The 22,232-nt window shown below is 47.0% G+C and overlaps 1 protein-coding gene across 7 annotated transcripts in view; it reads left to right on the plus strand.

Moving 5' to 3' along the window:
• Ttc13 (tetratricopeptide repeat domain 13) overlaps nt 1–22,232 on the plus strand; it is a 57,178-nt gene that overhangs the window by 10,065 nt on the left and 24,881 nt on the right. For 2 of the 7 annotated variants that reach the window (XM_059263817.1, XM_059263818.1), the window contains exons 2-8: nt 2,292–2,386; nt 3,400–3,475; nt 6,177–6,247; nt 15,963–16,028; nt 17,482–17,574; nt 19,947–20,063; nt 20,797–20,907. In XM_059263817.1, coding sequence (XP_059119800.1) covers nt 2,292–2,386; nt 3,400–3,475; nt 6,177–6,247; nt 15,963–16,028; nt 17,482–17,574; nt 19,947–20,063; nt 20,797–20,907 — 629 coding nt within the window. The remainder of the gene's footprint in view (nt 1–2,291; nt 2,387–3,399; nt 3,476–6,176; nt 6,248–15,962; nt 16,029–17,481; nt 17,575–19,946; nt 20,064–20,796; nt 20,908–22,232) is intronic. The other 5 variants (XM_059263819.1, XM_059263820.1, XM_059263822.1 and 2 more) reach the window with 3 other exon arrangements.

Consider the following 22,232-nt stretch of genomic DNA (forward strand, 5'->3'; position numbering starts at 1 on the left):
ATGAGGGTCACGGCAGCTTATTAAAACAACATCTGTGCTTAGTGAAGAGGCAGGGATGGGACGTGTGAAGTGCTCATGGTGGGAGGCTGCTTCAAACGAGAATGCACATTACTGCAACTGGAGTCTGCAAGGCATCAGGATAGAAGCAGTGAGGTGGCATGGGGACTTTCCCTAGGCTCACTCCTTCCTTCCCAGCCTCCCTTTCCCTCCCTCCCTCCCTCTCTCCCTCCCTCCCTCCCATCCTCCCTCTCTCCCTCCCTCCCTCCCATCCTCCCTCTCTCCCTCCCATCCTTCCTTTATTTTTGGCTTTTAAAGACAGAGTCTCGTTATGTAGCTCTAGCTGGCCTGGAACTCCCAGAGTTCCTGCCTCTGACTCCCAAGTGCTGGGATTAATGGTGTACTTCACACCTGGCTTTCCAATCTCCTATGTTTTAAAAAAGATTTTTCTTAGGTTTGTTTGTTTGGTTAGTGCGTGGTGGGGGGGTGCCTATGCCACAACACATTTATGGAAGTTAAAGGAAAACTTTGGGAATCGGTTCTCCTTCCATCATGTGCTTCCAGGGATTGAACTCAGGTCACCAGGCCTGGTGGCAAGTGCCCTTGGTCCTGGAGCCCCGGCCTCCTGCCTCCTATTGGTCAGCTCCGACACAGACTGCGGTCCAGTAGGGTCATCTGCTGTCGCTGGCAGTGAGTGTCTGCCCTTTGTCCCTTTGGTTGTGGCTCTCGTGGCCCCGAGGTACTGCTCAGCAGTCTGTCTTTGCCTCAGATGGTTCCTGGGGCGAAATTGGATGCTTCTTAGTTACCATGGCGTCACAACACACTTCTTAAACAGCTGACTGGGGTGAGGTTCTCATGACCGAAACAAACTGTCTTGGAGTAACTGGCAGTTGTACATTTCTCATGCTCTGCAACTACTTCAGACATTTCTGTCCCCACTGGGAGGCTCCTTACCCCATAGGCCAATGGTTCTCAACCTTCCTAATGCTGCAACCCTTTAATACAGTTCCTCATGATGTGGTGACCCCAACCATAAAATTGTTTCTGTTGCTACTTCACAACTGTAATTTTGCTACTATTATGAATCATAATGTAATTATCTGTGTTTTCCAATGGTCTTAGGCGACCCCTGCGAAAGGGTCATTCAACTCCCAAAGGGGTTGTAACTCACAGATTGAGAACCACCATCATAGGCCTTTCTGATCTACTTACTTCTGATCTACTCAGCCCTGAGACACCATCACTTCCCATTCTGTTTCCATAGTCACCCATCTGGACATTTGTGAGTTGTACACTCTGTGATCTTTTGTGTCTTGCTTCTGTCACTGAGACTCATGTATGAGACATTTTTCCATGTTGTTCTGTGTATCAGTACTTCATTTTCATGGTGGGTTAATCCATCATGTGTATCTGTCACAGTTTATCTGCTCATCTGCTATGAATACTTGAGCTGTTACCACCGTTTGTGAATCCTGCTTCCACAAACAAGTGTACAGTATTTGTTTGAGTTCCTGTGTTCAGTTCTTGATATGATCAGAGATGGAGTTGCTGGGCCATGTGTTGGTTCTATGTGCGACTTGAGGAATTACCAACACATTTTCTGCAGGGCTGAACCATTGTACAGTGCTTCCATCAGTGCCCAAAGTTTCCAATTTCTCCTAGCCATCTTGTGGGTTGGGAGGAGATCCTTATTGTGGTTCAAATTGCATTTCTCTAATTAATGATGATGGCCCTTTCTTGTGCTCAGTAGCTTTTGTATATCTTTAGAAAGTTGCCCAGTCGAGGCCCTTTGCTTATTTCTAATCTGATTATCTTTTTCTCATTGAGTTGTAGGACATGTTTATATATTTGGGGCTCTGGACCCTTAGTGCGTATCTTCTAGTGTTAGGTCTCCTAGCTAGGCTTTGTTCTTGTGTGTGTGGGTATGTGCATACACATGAGCAGGTGTGTCTTAAGCCTAAGGCAGCTGCTGCCACACAGGGAGGCGTTTAATTCAGCTGCACCATGGCCGTTGGCTGCAGCTGGGTTGTAGACAGGTGTTGGCTCTGCCCATTGCTTCAGATAAGTCCTGACTTCCTCCTGACCCTCATCTCACATCAGGAAGCTCTGCTGTTGTTTGTGACGGTGGCAGGGCACTTGTAACCTGCAGGATACCATGCAGCTGGAGTGCAGGGAGCCTCTGAGCTTTCTTAACTTGCCTCTAGTTTGGTCTGGGGCATCTTAAGATTTCAGCGTATGCCTGAGCACCTAAGGCCTTTGAGATGAGTGAGTGACACAGAATGTTTGCTTTGCAGAGTCGTCGTTTTTGAACTTCCATGAGTCAGACTGCGAACTGAGAGGCTCAGCACCCTGTGACTCCCTGCTTTCTCTCAACACTGAAAAGATTCTGGTATGTGTCCTGCCACTCTGCACTTGCTGAACACTGGCCAGGTTCCCACCTGTGGACTTTGTACTGCAAGTTCCTCTGTAGGAACCAAGGTTTGACCAAGAGCCAGAATGTGAAGCATTCCTGTGATTCTGAGATTGCCTAAGGTGGTACCCTCTGTCCTGTGTGCGTTTGGATCTGAGCTAGCTTGCTCTTGACTTTATAGGTAAGCAGAGCACTGTGGTTTATGACAAGAAAGTCTTGTAACCACATTGAACACAGTGGTCAGTTCATTGTGGCTGGCAGTGTGGCTCATTGGTCACACTGCATTACATCAGCTGTTTGGGTATGTGTGCCAGTGGGCTCTACTGTGTATCAAGGAAAGACTAGCTGAGGTTTGGAGCTGTCATCTGATTCCCGTCCTCTAGATTTGCCCAGGTGTTGGATCTTTAGTCCTTTCTGATTTAGGGTTTCCTGCACATATGCCTACGAGTTTGAATTGTGTCTGTGGCAACTTTCTGTCCACACATGATCTCTGGGTCTGCCTAGGGCCAGCCTGGCCACACTAGATGGCAGTGTGCATTACTTGATGGGGAAATATTTAGTCATATGTCTTGTTTCTTGGTCAGATTCTTTTAGGTCTTTATGTCCAACATGTAGCTGTGGATTCTGGAACAGTTGTATGCTTTACCTGGTATTCTGTGTTCAGGCCACCCTGGAGAACTGGTGACTAAAATGTGATCTTCTCAACATAATTAAAAGCACTAAAGAGCCTGTGCAAACTTGAAGGGGCCTTAATAGCCAACAGGGCTAACCCCATGAAATAGAGAAGATGCTTCCTCTTGAAAACAGAAGTGGCTGATGATAAGGGGACCAAAGCATTCACCTACAAATCGTATTCTCAAAACTCAGCAGACAGTGGCACATATGTTCTGCTTCTATAGAGCTCAGACAGCTCCAGCATCTTAAAATACAGGCTTTCTTACAGGGCTTCCATCATTTGTCAGAAGCTAAAACATATCTCTGTTTGTTTTCAGAGCCAGGCCAAGTCTATTGCAGAACAAAAGAGATTCCCGTTTGCTACTGACAATGACAGCACCAATGAAGAGTTAGGTGAGAATCCAGTCTGGAAGCGCTTGCAATATCTGCCCAGAGCTGTGGTTGGATGGAGAGCAGGAAGCCAGGTGGGAGGAGAGCTAGAAGACTGGCCCTGCCACCCAAGCCAGATAGGGTTGCCCTGGCCTTCCTGAGATCTGTGTGCTGTGCATGACCAAAGGTTTGGGTGGGGCCTGGGGATGTATTTCAACTGATGGAGTGCTTGCCTAGTGTTCAGGAGGCCCTGGGTTCGGTCCCCAGCACAGCAGAAGCTAGGTGTGGTGTAATTGCAGCACTTGGGAGGTAGACGGATGAGGATCAGAAGTTTACAGTATCCTTGACTAATTAGTGAGTTTGAGGTCAACCTGGGATATAGGAGACCCTGGCTCAAACAAAGGAAAGGCAGGCAGGCAGGCAGGCAGGCAGGAAGGGAGAAAAGGCTTTTGCACAGTGCTTGGTAAGGACCATTCCAGCCCTGGGTTTCTATGGAAATTAATAGTTAATAAGGTCAGCTGCTCTGATACTGGGCTAGAAGAGTCACGTGCCATCATCATCATGAACAACAAGAGAATGGAAGAGACTCTCAGAGTAGCATCCTAGGTGTGGTGACATAAGCAGGCCTGCATTTATCTCCCACAGGAGGCAGATCACAGTTAGTGGGGCCAACATGGGTGTGGAACAACCACATTCACTCAGGTCTGCAAAGGAGCTTCATGGTTTGGCCATTCTGGCATGCTTTAAAACAGGTGGGGTTTACCAGCATCTAATGTGTGTTGGGGTGCTCCTCATTGCCTAGTGGGCACACATGTGAAGAGTGGACCCATAATGAGCACAGAGACAGGCAGAGCAGATGGTCTCCAGTTTCTACAAATGGCTAGCTGCAGGAAGTACCCAAGGAATTGTTCTTTTGACTGACAAGTGACCATTTCATCCTAATTTTGGCCATCCATTCTTCATGGTAAAGTCTTTTATTCTGCTTTGTTACTGCAGAACACTGCCACCATTTGGAAAGTTCCCCCTCTTGTCCTGTTCTTTGGGGTGACTTTAAGAACTAATTGTCCTTTAAGGCACCAGACTGATCTTTGTGAAATGATTGGCATGTGTTTAGTTGAATGTTCATTTAGTAAATGGTACTAAAGCCCTAGTATGGAGGCTGGAGAGATGGCTCAGCTAAGAGCACGGTCTGCTTTTCCAGAAGACATAGGTTCGATTCCCAGCACCCACATGGCACCCCATAACTGTCTGTAACTCCAGTTCTGGGGTACCTGACACCCTTTTCTGGCCTCCGTGAGCACCAGGCATGTGTGTGGTGCACTGTCATATATTCAGTAAAGAGAGTCATACACATAAAATAAAAATAAATAGGAGGAAAAAAAGCCCTGGTATGAGCCTGCCTTACTTATTCTTAGGAACAATCCAGGAAGCCCTGGAGTAGCGTGGGGCCTGAGCCGAGTTAGGCTCTTCTGTGTGACGGAGATTTTTCTTAGAAAAGAGCCTGTCAGCAAAGGCTGTGTCCAGAGATGAGTTGCTGGCTGTAAAGATCTCTGCTGGAATTGTAGCTATCCCAGTTTTTCTTTTATATCTCTGGGTATACCTTCACAGTAAAATTTAGACCCTGACAGCTATCTACATTGAAGTGATATGTGGATCAGTTTTTTTTTGTTGTTGTTGTTTTGGTTTTTTGTGTTTTTTTTTTTTTTTTTGAAGTTGTGGGTAGATATGGCAAGATTAGGGCCCCATTTGTTTTCTTTTGATGGAAATTTGATAGCCAGGGCCCAGACAGATCTATTCTTAAACCAAGGGTTTCCCTGAAGTTATGTTTCATTTTACTTTTTAAAGAATTAAAAAAATATATATCTTTTATGTGAATGAGTGTTTTGCTCACATGTGTGTGTGTACACTGTCTACATGCTTTTGGGGGCCAGAAGAGGGTGTCGAATCTTCTGGAACTAGAGTTACAGACAGTTGTGAGCCACCATGTGGTTGCTGGGAACTGAACTCAGGTCCTCTGTAAGAGCAGCCCGTGCTCTTAACCACTGAGCCATCTCTCCAGCCCCTGTTCGTTTTATAGCTCATTTCTTCATTCCGCAGATAGTACCAGCTATGGGGAAATAGGGAATTCTAAAAATTTAACCACTGGCTTATTAGGCAAGAACCAGGGAGTTTGGCGAGGTTTTGGAGGTCCCCATCCCCGTACAGCTGGGCAGAACTGAGCCGCTCTTCAGTGGTCTTCATCCTCTTACTTCAGAAAGCTGGTCTTGTGTCTGGGTGTAGCAGGCTGGGAAGGGCGGCTCTGCAGCCTGGGGCCTGCTTTCATGGCCTCACTCAGTGCCGCTGTTTCCGGGCAGCCCCCAGCCGCTTGTGCTTCAACACCTTGTGGGCAAGTGCAGGAGATAGTCATGCCAGCCTCTTCGCAGCCAGTCAGAGAGTAAGAGTCTTCCATTCCCAGAGGCCTGGAGCTGCCAGTGCCCGAGAAGAGCTGTGAGATAGGCCCTTGTGCTGGCATCCGAGACTCCGTGCTGCCTGCAGGCTGCCCAGCCAGTGCCGGAGGGCACGGGTGGGAGGGAGGACCCAGGGCATCCTGTCCGCTTGCTTTTAGGTTCTTTAACTGCATCCCCTCCTCAGAGCTGCCTTCTGAGACAAGGCAGAGTGACTGACTGACTATATAGCCTGCCTGCCTTTCTTGTTTTCTCTGATACTTTTCTGTTTTGTCTCACAGCTATTGCCTATGTGTTGGTCGGCAGTGGTCTCTATGATGAAGCAATAAGGCATTTTTCAACAATGCTCCAGGTAATGCTCTCCTTGGGTGTGTGATTATGAGTGTTTAATATGATGCAAGGTGAACCCACACATCTGCAGGGTTGCAGTGAAACCTGATGCACAGTTGCAGGGAGTGGAAGAAGGCAGCATTGACCATGACTTCTTGGCGCCAGGCCTTGAAGGATCACTTTATTCTACATGAGATAAAGGAGATCAGTGTTGGTTGAGTAGCGCACACTGTTTGCATCTTCCTGTAGTAGAGGTAACCTTTTGCTGCCAGATTGACCAGAAGTAGCTCCAGGCTGCTTTTCTCTGCCATGGAACCTCATTGAGACATGGACTCTGCATAAGACAGACCTTCTCTGAGATCTGGACCCACTGTGAGAGGTGGACATTAAAGCTGTGTTTTTCCAGGACAGGAGTTGAGGTTAACTTGTTCCTGCTTATGGATCTGCTTCTCACTTAAGCAGGGAATTATGAGGCTGCATGAGGCAGGCTCGGTCTTTGCTTGTTAGCAAATAGTCTAGTGATATGGTGGTGTACACCTGGAATGCTAGCACTTGGGAGGCTGAGAGAGTGAGTTCCGGGCCAGCCCTGGTTACAGAGCTAAAACCCCGTGTACACATGCACGGAGAGAAGGAGGAAGTGGGGAATCATGAGTAAGTGTGCCCGTGCGTGCTGTGGAGGAGACCCCGCAGAAGTGCTAGCCTTCCCTCACAGTATTGCTTACTTGTGCTGTTTTAGGAGTTTGTCCGCTGTTGATGGGTCTGGCCAGTGCTCTACGGGAGAAGGACCTACTCCCACGTCCACACCTTCTGCTCTGAGCTTGCATGTATGAATCATAGAATGTCCTTTTTTGGTTAGATGAAATATCCTATACTTTATACTTTATACCCTAGTATCTGATACCTTGTACATAGAGTGCTCAGCAGGCACTCTGAGTTCTCACTACTCAGATGTCATTGTTGCTTAGAGGGGACAATAGATAGCTCAAAGCCCAGCAGATAGACTTCATTTTAAAACTTTGGCTTTGCCTGAGTTCCTTAAAAAAACAAACAAACAAACACAAAACCCACAACAATTGGATTATGTTGATAATTCTATATTCCCAGAAAATTCATGAGAGTTTTGGTTATTACTTTGAGGTCCTTAAGTCAAAGCTCTGTGTGTGGGTGGTCACACAGGCTTTTGTTTTTCAGTGGAATTTGAAATGCAAAGATAGATGTTTAAATAGGTTTTCAAATTGTAGTTCTATATAATGTTACATTATTACAAAAGGTAAGTAAGACTTCCACAATAAACACAGGATCCTGTTTAGAAAGGAGATCTGAGGCATTTTCCTCCTATCTGAGTACTAACCAGGCCCAATTCTGATCAGCTTCTGAGATCAGGTGAGATTGGACTCCTTCAGGGTGGTCTGGTCATAGACTTACGCACCACCCCTCCCCTCAGGGTTTCTCTGTGTAACCCTGGCCGTCCTGGAACTCACTGTGTAGACCAGGCTACCCTAGAACTCAGAGATCTGCCTGCCTCTGCCTCCTGAGTGCTGAAATTAAAGTCATGCGCCACCACACCCAGCAACTTAAGGCATTTTTATGAACAGAAATCAGTTCTTTTATGGTACCAGCACCTGAAGATATATAATCATTTAGTTCAGCTTTTTAAAAAAGTATTATTATTGTGATTGATGACAGTACTAAAACATTAAAATAAAAAATGTCCTTATTCTACCATTCTGAGGTCATTTAAATTCTATTACTATTTGTGTTTTATGATCTGAATACATGTACTACAGATTTTGTATTAGTGTTTAAATTAGTGCTGTAACCAGTCTGTGGGTGCCACCTGGAGCTGTAGAACACGCTGGTATTCCATTGGTCAGACTTTCTCTCTGTGCAGAGATACTATAGTAGCGATACAGTGTTTCCATAGGGCTGAGACATAGCCAGTGTGTGCCATAGGTCAGGTCAAGTGTGGAAGGGAGGACCCAGGGTCCTTTGTAATGCATTGGTCTCAGGGCAGGAGAGCCCAGCTGCCCCTGCAGTCTCCTGCTGGCTTCCCTGGTGCCTCCAGCCTTCTCTGCACAGTGAGAAGTGTGGAATCTGTGTTTGTGCACACATGGGCGGGGACAGAGTGGAGTGTCCAGGGTAGGCTTGTGACTCTGTGTCACATTTCTTTGTAACATGTTATTATGCTAAGTAGAGAACTCCAAGATTCAATAACAAATGCTACCATTTCCGCAGAAGTTTTAGTGGAAATTCTCAGTCCTCTTTTCTGCCCAAGCTTTCCTATGTTAGGTTTGTGTTTAAGAGTTCCTTCCCTGTTGATTTCTTCGAATGCCCTGTCACCGGTGTGTTGTGACTCCGGACAAGTAGGTAGCAGCAGATGTAGAGTAGCTGCTGCCAACTCCACTTAACCAGAACTTTCTTACATGGGTGGATTTTGCATAAACCAGTCTCTTTAGGTTGAATGTAGACAGCATATTTGTCCTTTAAATTAAACTCTTGCTTTCTTTATATTGGTAAAGGTAACGGTCGGATTTCTTGGTGTAGTTAGTAGAACTGATTTTTATCCCAGGATCCCTTTTCCTATCCAGAATTTCAGAACCTTAACTCCTCAAACACACCCGCTGGTGCTCAGGTTCTTTGTCCTCTCTAAATTGTAACTGACTAAGCATCTCTAGGGACCTGTTTGTGCTGTGCTGTTGCTGACCAGTTCTACCTGTTGCTCATAGGACCCTCCAGATGAGCAGCGGTTGTTTTAAAGCCAGTGACCATCCTAAATAAACCACACTGTGATAGCTATCCTCACACAGACTTGGGGTTTTCTTGAGTTCATTAACACTCAGCAGACTTTTTAGACAGCTGTGGACTACATCGTAAAGCAGCAACTTCTGATCCCACTTCCAACAAGTGACAAGGGTGACCGCAGGGGCTTGGAGGTTGTAAAGCTGCTGTATGCATGAGATCACTTTCGTGTGAAAGTTGAATTCCAGAGAGCTTGGAGGTAAAGTTTCCTGTCTTCCTATCATCTGCTCTGTGCCATCAGGGTACGGATCTGAGGTATTCCCATGATCCTCATCTGTGCGTTTATTCCAGTGCTTGTCATGGAAGAGTGTCCTCTTTGTGTCTTGTGGCTCGAATCAAGCAGTTACCTGTTGTTCATTCCTTCCTTCCTTCCTTCCTTCCTTCCTTCCTTCCTTCCTTCCTTCCTTCCTTCCTTCTTCTTCTTCCTCTTCCTCTTCTTAAAGATCTCACTGTGTGGCCCAGAGGAGCCTCAGACTCTCAATCCTGCCACAATTTCCTGAGTCAGGGATTATAGGTGTGGGCCACCAGATCCAGCCAAGCTCAGTAAGCGCTTTGTAAATGTCCGTCTGCACTGTCAATTGCTGGTTTATCTATCCATTCATTCACTTTGAGACAGTGTCTCACTTTGTAACCTGCACTGGCCTTGAACTTACAGCAGTCCTTCTGCCTCTGCTTCCATAGTACTGGAATTAATGTGTGGACCACCCCCAAGGACTGAAATGCTGATTTTCATTTGAGTTAGGTTGATTTCACATCAGAGTCCTGCATCACTTCCACGTGCATCTATGCACAGCAGTGGTGGCCTTGAATGCCGAGCCTTTGCCCAGTTACCTGCCTCTCTGGCCCTGGTAGGGCAGGTACCTGGATAGTCTAATGCAGCAGTTGGACCTCTGTGTGGATCCGATCTGATTGTGGTGGTCTTGAATTCCTAACGCAACTCTGCTTCTCACCTTCCATCCACAAAAGAACTGCAGACACCCTGTGGGTTTTGCAACATTTTATAAACACCCTCTAAGTAAATGAGCACCACTGAGGCAGAATTTAGCCCCATTACACCCCTAATGTACTGATTTTTCTGACTTGACTTTGAACATAATGACTTTCTAGTTTGGATTCAGAAGCCAGCCTTATGGTAGAAAAAGAATCACCTCTACTTTTAAGAAGATTATCTTATTTTATGTTATGGTATATGTGAGTACTTGCTTGTATGTACCCTCACTAGTGTGTGCCTGGGGCCCTAGGAGACCAGAAGAGGGTATTAGATAGTTGTGAGTCACCTCATGGAGGTGTCAGGAACGAAACCTAGCTCCTCTCCAGGAACAGCCAGAGCCAGTGCCCCAACCTCTGAGCTGTGTCTCCAGCCCCTCGTGTAAAATTAAAGTCACTGCGTCTGTTAGCTATGGCATGACAGTGACATGTAGACTGCCTTCTGAGTGGTTGTTCCCTGTTGCTGTGGCCACCCCCACCCCCCCAGATGCTGTAGCTGCAGAAACTCAGGGAGGTTGGGAGACAGTGTAGATTTCACTGAGCTCACTTAAAATGCTGAAGAGCCTATTAAAAAACAGGACTAAACTGGTCATGTTTGCTCAGTAGCCTCAAACTTTATCCTCTGATCTCAACTTATTTTTAGAGATAATGTGTTGTGTTTTGTTTTGAGGCAGGGTTTTTCTGTATGACAGCCCTGGCTGTCCTGGAACTCACTTTGTAGAGCATACTGGCCTTGAACTCACAGAGATATGCCTGCCTCTGTCTTCCCAATCTGGAATTAAAGGCATGGGCCACCATGCTGGGCTGTTTTTTCTTTTTGTTGTTTTAAAGAAAAGTTATATTACATAAATAAAAGCTTTGTCTTGTTAACATTGAAAGCTAAAGATTTTTTTTTTTTTTTTTTTTTTTTTTTTTTAAAGATTTTTTTTTTTAATTTATTTATTCATTATGTATACAGAAGAAGGCGCCAGATCTCATTACAGATGGCTGTGAGCCACCATGTGGTTGCTGGGAATTGAACTCAGGACCTCTGGAAGTGCAGTCAGTGCTCTTAACCTCTGAGCCATCTCTCCAGCCCCGAAAGCTAAAGATGTTTAATGTGACTAATAAGGTTGTACCTTTTTTTTTTTTTTTTTTTTTTTTTTTTAGGTTTTCCAAGACAGGGTTTCTCTGTGTAGCTTTGTGCTTTTCCTGGACCTCGCTCTGTAGGCCAGGCTGGCCTCGAACTCACAAAGATCCGCCTGCCTCTGCCTCCTGAGTGCTGGGATTAAAGGCGTGTGCCACCTCCGCCCGGCGGGTTGTACCCATTTTTAAAACTAAAAATATCTGTACTTAAATTTAGACTGTAAATACAGTAGTACAATTGTGCATGTCCTTCGTGTCGTTACAAAGTGTTTCTTCAAAGGCAGCCTTTGGACAGGGGAAACATGAGTACTGCACAGCTGCTCACAGGGATGGCTGCAGTGCGGGGGTAGTTAGGCCTCGGGAGGGTTTCAGAAGAGGCCTGTGTGGGGGCTGCCTGTGGGCACACTTTACACCCCATAGCTCAGGTGAAGGAGGCTGAAGACAGGAAGCTGTCAGTATGCCTGTATTTCAGTTAGCACTTCAGTGCTGCAGCTTTTATCAGCTTTTGAGCGGCAATTTTTTTTTTTTAAGGTTCAAACTATTCTAAATGTTCCTGCTGTGGTAGCTGGAGGTTCCCATGAGCCATTTCAGACAGGCAAAGCTCTGTCTGCTTCAGTTCACCCTGCAGCTGGCCCCTTTTCCATCAACCGTACTCCACCATCTCTAGCTAGCACAGGCTGAGCAGAGCAAACCTCAGCCTGATGTCTTCATCCCCTCTGAGGCTTCTCTAGCTGTTGCGTGCCTTGTGTTTGTCACTAAATAAATCTGACCTGTGGTTAGACTCACTCTGTGCTCGGTTCTGTGCATGGGTGAGAAGACGTGCTTCAAAGACACTGGATTCCAGTGGTGACAGGTGTGAAAAATGACACTGTGACACTGAAGCTGTATCTGCTCGGGCCCTCTGTTTGTTTGCTTGACTTTTTTTGAGGCAGATTTTCACTCTTGGAAGGTTGGCCTTGGAAGCCTCTTGCCTCAGCCTCCCCAGTGCCAGGGCTGTAGGCTGGAGCACTGTGCCCAGCTAAGATAGGCTGTACTTGTGTATTTGTAGTCATGGGATACTAGCACTTGACTTAAACACGTAATCTTAATTACATAATCTTAATGTGACTTCAGGCTGGTTGTTTTTGTTTGTTTGTTTGTTTGTTTTGTTTTTTTGAGAGGTGGAGAAAGTGCCGAGGATATCTCTGGTCCTTGCTAGGCAAGCATCACCATTGAGCTACAACCATAGACCTGCCAAACTCTTCTTCCTGTTTTCTTCCCCTTTCCCTTTTAGTCTTTTTCTTTAGGGTTTTTTTTTTGTTGTTGTTGTTATTGTTTTGTTTTGTTTTGTTTTTCATCCCTCTATGAGGAAGTCTCCAGCTCGCAGAAATCCTCCTGCCTCAGCCTCCCAGGTGCTGGGGACAGATCGAAGCCGCCATGCTGGGTTCTGGCTCTATCTGGATTTACTTATTTATTTACTTATCTACGTGGTTAGTTAGTTTGGTGTTTTGTATCAGGGTCTCAAGTATTCTAGGCTGTCCTTGAACTTGTTATGTAACTGAGATTGGCTTTGAACTCTTGATCCTTCTTCCTCTACCTCCCAAGTGCCTGGCTGTGCTTTACCTACATTTGGACTTCCAAAAGGCTATCTTATTCAGAATTCCACATCTTTTTTCTGCCCCCTCACCTGAGTCCCATCCAATCACCCAGCTCTGCATGCCCTTCCAGTTTAACTCAGGAGTTCACACTCCATACACCTGCTCTGCACTCACACTGTCGTCACCCAGCTCTGCTGCAGCTGAGATCCAGACCCCTCTGCTTGTATGTTCTAGCCAGGGACGCATGGGCTGTTTTCTGGCTGACCTTACCACTATTCCAGTTACACCCCAAGCAATATGATCCCTTGCCTGTTCCTCCCTACCTCTGCAGCCAAGCCTTGAACTAAAGCTATGGTCTTGCCTCCCAGGCTACCTTCTGTCTGGGTGGCGATCTGGGCTCTTCCCCAAACCCTACCCCAGAGGCTTCCTGGGGACAGGGCTAAGGTGTGTCCCAGCTGGACTGGGAACAGATGCTGTCATCCTCGGCTAGGCTAGTTGATGAGAAATGACTGAGAAGTAGTACTGGTTTTCCGAGCATGAAGTGGGCGTATGGAAGGGAACAGTACAGGATGACCAGTGAGGTCAGAGACAAGTATCAGTTTCTATAGGACCCTGCAGGGTGGCCTCACTGCCACTGCTCTCAGTGAGTGGTCATGTGTAGACAGCAAGGGTGAGTCTGACGAAATGATTCTCCGCTGATCCCCATGTGCAGTGTGCACATACATGTCTGTATGTGCATGTGTGTGTTACATACAGTGGTGGGCCCTTGTGCACCCTGGGTGGCAGTATGAAATACAATGTTGTTGGGGTTGGTGATGGCACAGGAGAGTGTCACACCCCAGACATCTGAATCCAGAAGATGGTGTGTGTGTGTGTGTGTGTGTGTGTGTGTGTGTGTGTGTGTGTGTGGTTTTAGGGGGATGAGGTGGCACTCTGAGAGCCAGCCCCAGCTCCAGGTGAGGCCAGTCCCATCCTTAGGGTAACTATTTATTTGTACCTCTTTCTGATTCACTTTGTGGTTCCTAGAATAAACTGTTCATTGCAGAACTCCTGTTTGGTACATTTGAGTCACACCAAATCTGAGCCTGGGCCTGTTGTCCACAGAAATGTTGTCTCAGGTTTGAGTCCAAGATGCAAGGAGTCCAGGGCTCCTGTGAGAGCCCTGCGGACTGTGTCCAGACCCTCTCCAGGCCCGAGTCCTGTTTTGTCTGCTCAGTTCTGCCTGAGTAGAAATCCCTGCCAAAGCAGGCGGCAGTTTCCGTCTGGCCGTCTGGTTGCTTTCTCCTGTCTTATACCACGCCCTTCCACACCTGTGTGTTCCCACTCTGCAGCCACCTGCTCTGCCTTCCTGTTTTAGTGATGAGTAGAATCCTAGAATCCTTGGTGCCCTTTACAGTCTGTCTGTCTGTCTGTCTGCCTTCCTTTCTTCCTTTCTTTTTCTTTTTTTTTTCTTTTTTTTTTTTTTTTTGGTTTTCCGAGACAGGGTTTCTCTGTGTAGCTTTGCGCCTTACCTGGAACTCGCTTTGCAGACTAGGCTGGCCTCGAACTCACAGAGATCCGCCTGCCTCTGCCTCCCGAGTGCTGGGATTAAAGGTGTGCGCCACCACCGCCCGGCTCTTTACAGTCTTTCTTAAGCCCAGAAAGGCTTGGTTCTTCTTGGTTTTCTATAGTATGTTTTACTGAAAATGTGTTTCCTGTCTGTGGATGAAAAGACGCAGGTTTGTTTTCAATGACTGACAGGAACACATGCTCTCAGGATGGGGTCATGGGTAGCAGTCGTCTCCACCAGAAGAGGGGCTGCCGTTTCGTTCTCTGTCCTGTGCACACACTGCCTGGGGTCACCTATGAGGGCTAGCGATTGCTCTAAGGTGTCATTACAGCCTGCACTCCTCTGTGACCATGTGACCCTCTGTGACCTCTGTGACCCTCCTCCTCCTTAGCAGATGCACAGACAACCTTCATGCAGTTGCATAGGGCGTACAGCTAACAGACTGAGAATCGCATGGGAACCAGGAGGGAACCGAAGAGAGTTTCTACTGCGGGAGATGATCGAAGCATGCTTGTTCTTGTTGGCTCTTTATAGTTTTCATTTGGTGTTGTTTTGAGATAGGATCTTACTATAAAGCCAAGGTTTGCCTCACACTCCGACTCTCCTGCCTTGTCCTCCCCAGTGCTGGTATTACAGCCTGACTTTTTTGTTGTCTCCCCAGAGGTCCCAGGAGAAACTAGCACGACAGTTGTTGGGTTGAATTTCTGTGACCCTTTACATACGGTGTGCCAGATTGCTGTCTGGGCCCCTGACCACAGGGTCCTTATTCTGTGTAAGCAGCCTAAGAATTGAGTGCAGGGTCCTCCCCTTCGTTTGTCTGCGTTCACCAGCATGGATGCTGGGGTGCTCTTTGTCATAGTGTGGGCAGACATGGGTCTCAGCTTGGAAGCTGAGCAGCGTATTCCCCTCTGATGGGTTCAGCCGGGATGTTCTGAGCAGCTCTTCAAGTTCACCAGGACCTTGTAGCAAGGAATGAAAAAATGAGGTGAAAGAGGCTGAGGCCCAGCCTAGACAGGTGTTCCTACCACCCAGGTAGAAGAGAGGTCACGCCTCTCCCCGGGGCAGGTCCTGTGCAGGGACTGCAGAAGGCTTGTCCTTACCTCTGCAGGTGGTAAAAGGGTCCCTTTGGATCCTTGTGAGGAGTGGAAGAATGGGAGAGCAAGCTACAGAGTCAGATACTTCGTTCCCATGGCTCCTGGCACATTCTGGAATGCATTGCTGCCCTTCCTTTGTTTGAGAGGACTCCTGCCTCCTCAGGTTAAGTCATGGGTATATGCAAGGCAACATGGTAGGGCATTAGAAAACTACCTGCTCACATCCCCCCTTTGCTGAACTCCCAGGCTCTCTCTCTGTGAGATGCGGTCGGTTGCTGGCGTGCCGATCATGGAGTGACTGAGAAGGTGGCATTTGCACTAAGACAGCTCCATGAGGGAAACTCTAGTGATGGGCAGTGATGGGCCCCTTCCATCCAGTGCAGTTTAGTCATGTTTCAATGCATAGCAGTCTCCGCATGTCTCCGTCAGCAAGCTTTCTGGTTACAGGTTGCAGATCTGGACTGCAGAGTCAGTCACCTAGGGTCACACCAGTGTAAAGCTATAGAGCTGTCTTTTGAGGTATTACTTATCTTTAAGCAGAAACTGACTCTTGTTTTGTTTTGTTTGTTTCTAGTTTTTGACGTGTTTCTGTTTTGGTCTGACTAGGAGGAGCCTGATCTGGTTAGTGCAATTTATGGCCGAGGGATAGCCTATGGAAAGAAGGGATTACATGTGAGTATGTATAGTTACGCTTGCCACCGTGCCCGCGTGGCTCAATGCACCCAAGCCTTTGTCCAAACTGCTTCTTGTTCACTCAGCTCTGCCAGGACACAGATGAGAAAGAAGGGTGGATGATCACCCCAGGTGCCATGGCTAGAAGGTGGGCAGCCAGGCTCCCATGGGTCTTCCAAGTCAGTGATGAGCTGGCCACAGGAAAAGCCAGAGGTCTAACTGTATTCCCAGACCATTCCCCGAGAATGCAGAGACTAGGCTAGATTGTCACAGTGGGAGGACGTACAGCCTGAAATCTAGTCACAGTCGTGACAAGTTGGGTGAAAGAACACAGGTTTTTTGTTGTTGTTGTTTGTTTGTTTGTTTTTTAGCATGTGGCATTTGTTTTTATTTGCTACATTTTATGCTTTTTGCAGATAGGAAAAGGTCTTTGCAGCAATAATCAAGTCATTCCCTTTATTTCCCTGAGGAAGGCGGTGGAGGTGACAGTGAGCCCTGTTCATTAAAAAGCCACCATGCTGTAGAAGTGCTTTCCCAAGATTATGCAGTAAATCACAGAGTGCCCTTATAGTCAGCATGCTTAGAGTGTTGTACACAAACCCTTCGTATGATTCTCAACTAAAGACATTCGTGTGAAACAGTGCTTGGAGGGAAAAATCATCATTTTCATAACTTTTACATTAAAAAGTCACAGTCTTTAACATTTTATTAAATATTCTAATTAGAATTTATTGAAGTTTAAAACATTCTACTATGCTGGTACTGGCTTGGAGAAAATTGATACGACAGTTATAGTTGTACCCTTCTGAAACAGAGGCCTGGGACAGACTCAGCCCCGGGAACCATGGAATTGAGGGTACAAAACCATTTCAGTCATATATCAGCAGGGACTAGATTCAAGTTGTCACATAGCCTTCAGATAAGTGCTACTTCCTGTCCCCATCTGTCTAAATTTTGCAGCTCAACATGTAACTTGTTTTTGTCTTTAGTGGAAACTTCAATGTGCATTTTTAAGCATAAAATCAGCCTGTACATGCTCAAGAGAATTTAGCTAGACTAGTTGTGAAGTCGGTTCTGAGTTCATGGTTTTGATTGACACTTGGCATTTCCCTGTTCCTCACTCACTGGTGGGTGTCATTCCTCAGGCTGGCATCCATGTGTTCACCCTGGGGGATTAGGTAGGTTACGTTAGATGATACCTGCCATCTGTGAACTTGCGGTAAGCATTCAGGATTAGTGTGCCACTTCCTTAGGGGTGGGAGACTTGGGTGAGTTGAGCAGCTGACCTGACATCACTCCTTGACCAAACCTGGCAGAGCATTGGTGGAGAACTGAAGTTTGTGTTCATCTCTAAGGAGCGGTTTCTCTGGTGACTGCATTGTTAGTGTCTCAGAAGATCTTGCCACTGTTCCAAGCAGCAGTGTGTCTCATACTAAGCTAATACCTTTTCAAGGACATTAAGAACGCTGAGCTTGCTCTGTTTGAACTGAGCCGAGTAATTGCCTTGGAACCTGACCGTCCAGAGGTATTTGAGCAGCGGGCTGAAGTGAGTGCGGTTTTCTTTTTCCCTCTGTTCCTGAGTTAGCTGAAATTCAGAGCCTTTTCCCATGATTATCATTATAACTGTTAATGCTCCTTTATGCCAAATCGTGTTCCTACCTAGTTCCTAAGGCTTGTAAGTACGGTGGTAATTACTGGACAACCATGGAATGAGTGATGCACTTAAAGTAATATGAGAGTGCTGTTTAGAGTGAAAACATGTGGTTATATTGTCTGCTTCTGCAGCAGATACTCATTAAAGAGATATCATTCACCATATTGCAGATATAAATGACACAATTTAACAAAACTGACTATAACAGCATTTGGACAACCTGAAATATGTAGCCCTTGGAAGCAGTTATTCCACTGGTATGGAAGGAGGAGAGAGAATGGGTGAATGAATGAACAATGAATGAATGAATTGCCTGAGTGTATGTACCCATGTGCTCATGTACAGCTCTTATGAGATGGACCTGCCTCCATAGATGCCCAGAGCAGGTAGGTTTGCTGTAGAGCTCCAGTTAGAGACAGGCATGGGAGGGGGTGTCTGTAGCATCTGCGGAGTGGACATCCGTAGGTACAGAAGCTGATGGGGTGTGCTAGGCACTTGGGAGGTGAGGCTTGAGAACAGCAGGAGGAGGGTGTTTTGCAGAGAGAGGAGAGTGCCAAGACTCCGTTTGTGGCTTTAAATCCCCGTGTTCTTGCAGTAGTGCTGGGCTGTTGGGGTCATGTATGCTAGTGTGTGCATACAGTTAGTTCTTTGATATAGGGTGACCTTTTCTCTCTCTGAGTGAGAGAGAGAGAGAGAGAGAGAGAGAGAGAGAGAGAGAGAAGAAGCAAGTATAGGAACCCTGAGGGCTCAGTCACTCCAAGACTGCTTCTGGAGGTCCTGTCCTCAAGTTGTAGTGTCTTATAGTTCACTTTCTTTTAGTGTTTTTATGTTGTATCGGGGACTTGGTTTTAATCTAATTTTTCTCGGTGATGTAGTTCCTTCCCTGTTCATTTTGGGTCTCACTGTTGGGCTTGGTGGCTGTAGTCCTGTCCCCACAGCAGAGGCTCTTGTGTAGTGGCTGGGCTGCCTACTCTATGTCCCACCAACTCTGGGTGGGCTGGTATTTCCCTCAGGACTCTGGGGCTGCATGAAATGATTCTGATAAACCAGGAATTCAGTTAAGACTTGCAGGTTTTTAAATTTGGCACATCTGAGAAAAAAAAAACTAATTGCTTATCTAAAGTGATATTGGTGATTAGAACAATAATTTTTCCATTATCTAAAAAATGCATAGCAACATTTATGACCCTGCCAGCAGTCACTACATCATGATTTTCACACCAAATTGCAGCCTGCCTTTGTCTGCCTTAGAACTAATTTGTGAAATGCTTTGCTTTTATGTTTACTGAAATAATCTGTATTTGATGAAAATATTTTAACCCATTACTGTGGGTATTAGCAGTTGTACCAAGATGTGATAGTTTTAACCTAGGTGTTAATAAAGCAGAGAAGGGCATTTTTCCTTCCAAATGGTAGCTCCACCCCACCCTGTGATGAGTTCCAGGCCATGTCCATCTTTTTCCATTTTGGAAGCCACTGCTGATGTTTGGGATGGACCCACACAAGTGCTCTCCCAGGCTATCCTGAACTCCTGCAGAGCAAGTGACCAATTGTAACACAGGGTGAACATGACCTTTCTTAGAGCACCCTGGTTAGAAATTGCTGGAATGATGATTGCTTGTGACCAAGTGCATGGGATGGATTGCATGAACACAGGGACCCACTGGGGCTTTCTTATATCTTGTTGACTTCCTTTTGTGTGCTGGGCTGTCGTCTGTGCTGTCATGCTGCCTGGACCACAGTGACTGCTGGCTCTGAGGGGCTTTTCAAGTGGGCAGACAGTTTCCCCTGTGATGCTGAGTGTGGTTGATGAGCTAGGGGCTGACAGGGTACCTGGGATCCTAGAAATCCTCCTTCATCTTTTGCTCCCACAGGGAGTAGAGCTAGAGACCAGGAAGGACTTAACTGCCAGGACTTGTCTGTCTCTCCCAGTGGTTGAATGTGCATGTGCCAATTTTTTACTTAAAAAGTGAACATAGCATAAGAAAAAAGGGGTCTTGTTTCAAGAAGAGCCGTATCTGGTATGCCCAGAGTGGAGTCAGTAGCAAGGCAGCTGCTTCAGCCGTATCCGGTCTCCTCTCACTAACTGAGACTAGCGGTTCTTCTGTGCATCCACCTGTAGTGCATGAAGCCGTGGGTCGCAGCCTGCTACAGGGAGCTTTGTGAGTGGTGTGTGGTTCAGTGGAATTGAAAAATTAAAACACTGACAGTATAGGAGGGCTGGTCGTAGGAACCTTTCCTGATTGCATGTTTTGGATTTCTAGATTCTGTCCCCTCTGGGACGAATTACTGAAGCCGTAAATGATCTCACTAAAGCTATTCAGCTTCAGCCCTCTGCACGGCTGTACCGACACCGGGGGACCTTGTACTTCATATCCGAGGTGATTGCCCCGTAAAAATTGGTCCACACCTCACTTCTCCCACCATTTCAGAAGCCACTCTTTGCTAGATTGGGTTCAGTTTAATGTCAGTGCTACAGGGCAGCTGTGTGAGTATTGTCTTTGGCAGAAATTAAATGCAATAGAGAATAATAAGGGCCAGTCGTGTCTCCATGTTTGGGCCTTCAGCAGTATCAAATTCTAGGCTCATATGAAAAGGTTGCAATTTGGTTCATAGCTTCTACTTAGAGGTACAACTTGAATTTATCTGCTTCTCAGTCTGAGAGCTGTACTCTGAACCTGTAAGACTTCCAGACCATTCTGTTTAGGTGGACTGAATCTAGCAAGAGTCTGTTTCTGTCACTGTGGTTCCTAGACCACGGGTGTCTGTGGGCTTGCAGTACTTTTAACAGTGCATGTACAGACCAGAGCTTCAGCTAACACACAGTGAGGATGCACCGCAGCCTGGGCATTTCACCAGTGTCCAGTGTGAGAAAAGCTGGTCTCGCTGGCATTTGAAATGATACTTTTCCTGTGGTCGAGACAAAAGGCCGAAAATTAAGCCTCTGTGAACACCAGTTAGCAGTTAGCAGGGTGAGGACTGCTAGTTCGTCTGCACTGCTTCGCCGTGGCCTTTCCTCCAAGGCCATGAAGGGCCCAGGACCCGATGGGGTTTTCCCTCTGCCCGTCTAATTTCTAACAAACGCAATCTTATCTTTCCTCCTCCTTTCCATAGGACTACGCGACAGCCCACGAGGACTTTCAGCAGTCCTTGGAGCTGAACAGAAACCAGCCCACAGCCATGCTGTACAAAGGCCTAACTTTCTTTCACAGAGGACTTCTGAAGGTGAAGCTGCGCTGCCCGCGCCTGCGCTGCTGTGCCTGCTTCGCTTGAGGGGCGGGAGGACTTAGTGGGACTGACCTCATGCACCTCAGAATGTCACAGGTGTCTTAGCTCTGTGCGTGTGTGTGCGCTCGCGTGTGCACGCGCGTGCGTGAGTGCATGCACACTTCACTTGCTGGCTGCTAGAAGCAGGTCTTCCTCTGGAGCAGTGAGCACTTAGGCTTCAGCTCACGGGTTTAGAGGAGCTGTGTGTTGTGGCTTTGGGAAAAATCATAGTGGGTCCCAAGTCTGTGATTTAGAGGTTGGTTCTGACAGTATGGCCCAGGTGAGAAGGACCGGAGACTGATAGGAGACATTTGTAGGTCCCATTGGGGCTGAAGAGACTTGGCCCAGCGACTGGGTCCACAGGAGTGGGAGGCTAGTGATATGACCAGTGTGACTAGTATGACCATGGGCACGGATCACGAGGCAGTAGGAGGAGTAAGCCACTGTAAACAATCAGACCACTTGACCTGAGGAGAAGTATTTGTGTGGGTTGCTTCCTGCTGAGCACTCCATTGCATGTCCATGCATCTCTGTGGGGATCCTGCTGTGCAGCAGGCTGTACCAGTAGCCAGGGATCACAAATTTGCTACCTCCCATACCTGGGTTATAATGCCACACAAGGCCTCAAAGTATTGGTGGTCCCCTATTACAGGAAAATCCAAGCTACTCGATGAGAGATAGGCTGGCCTGAGAGCTACGCACAGCCAGTCGCCTTGTTAGAGAGTACACTGTAGGATGAAACAGTCCTGTGTAGAGATGGTGGTCTTGAGTCCAACGTTGAAGCCTGTGAAAAGCTTTGGCAGCACAGGACGGGGAGTGTCTTCAGCAAGCAGAACATGCATCTCACCTCATCAAATAGTTCTGCCATGGGGCAGGCAGCCCTGCATATCCATTAGCTGCTTGGTCTTAGATCTGCCCTCCACGGCCCTGAAATACTCAGGAGGAAAGAGTACAGGTTTTGTCCTTGTCACTCTTGCCTAGACAGCGGAGAACCGCGACAGAGCTCAGAGGATGGATGTGGACCCCATGCAGACACTGCACCGTGTTGTCTGAGAACCGGAGACCTTGTGCATTGTAGTATCTGCAGAGATCCCAGAGCCATCCCTGTCATTCCCAGGACTGCAGATGTGGTTGGGGATGGCAGATTTGTCTGGGCAGAGGCCGCAAACAAGTTCTCAGTGTTGAGGATGGCACTTGTTGTATAACCTGTGTTCAGAAGTAACAGGGACAGCTGATATCAAGGGCAGAGCACATGGCCTTGGAGGTCAGGCTGTGCTCTTGCT

Source organism: Peromyscus eremicus, chromosome 5, assembly GCF_949786415.1.
Source record: "Peromyscus eremicus chromosome 5, PerEre_H2_v1, whole genome shotgun sequence".
NCBI lineage: Eukaryota > Metazoa > Chordata > Mammalia > Rodentia > Cricetidae > Peromyscus > Peromyscus eremicus.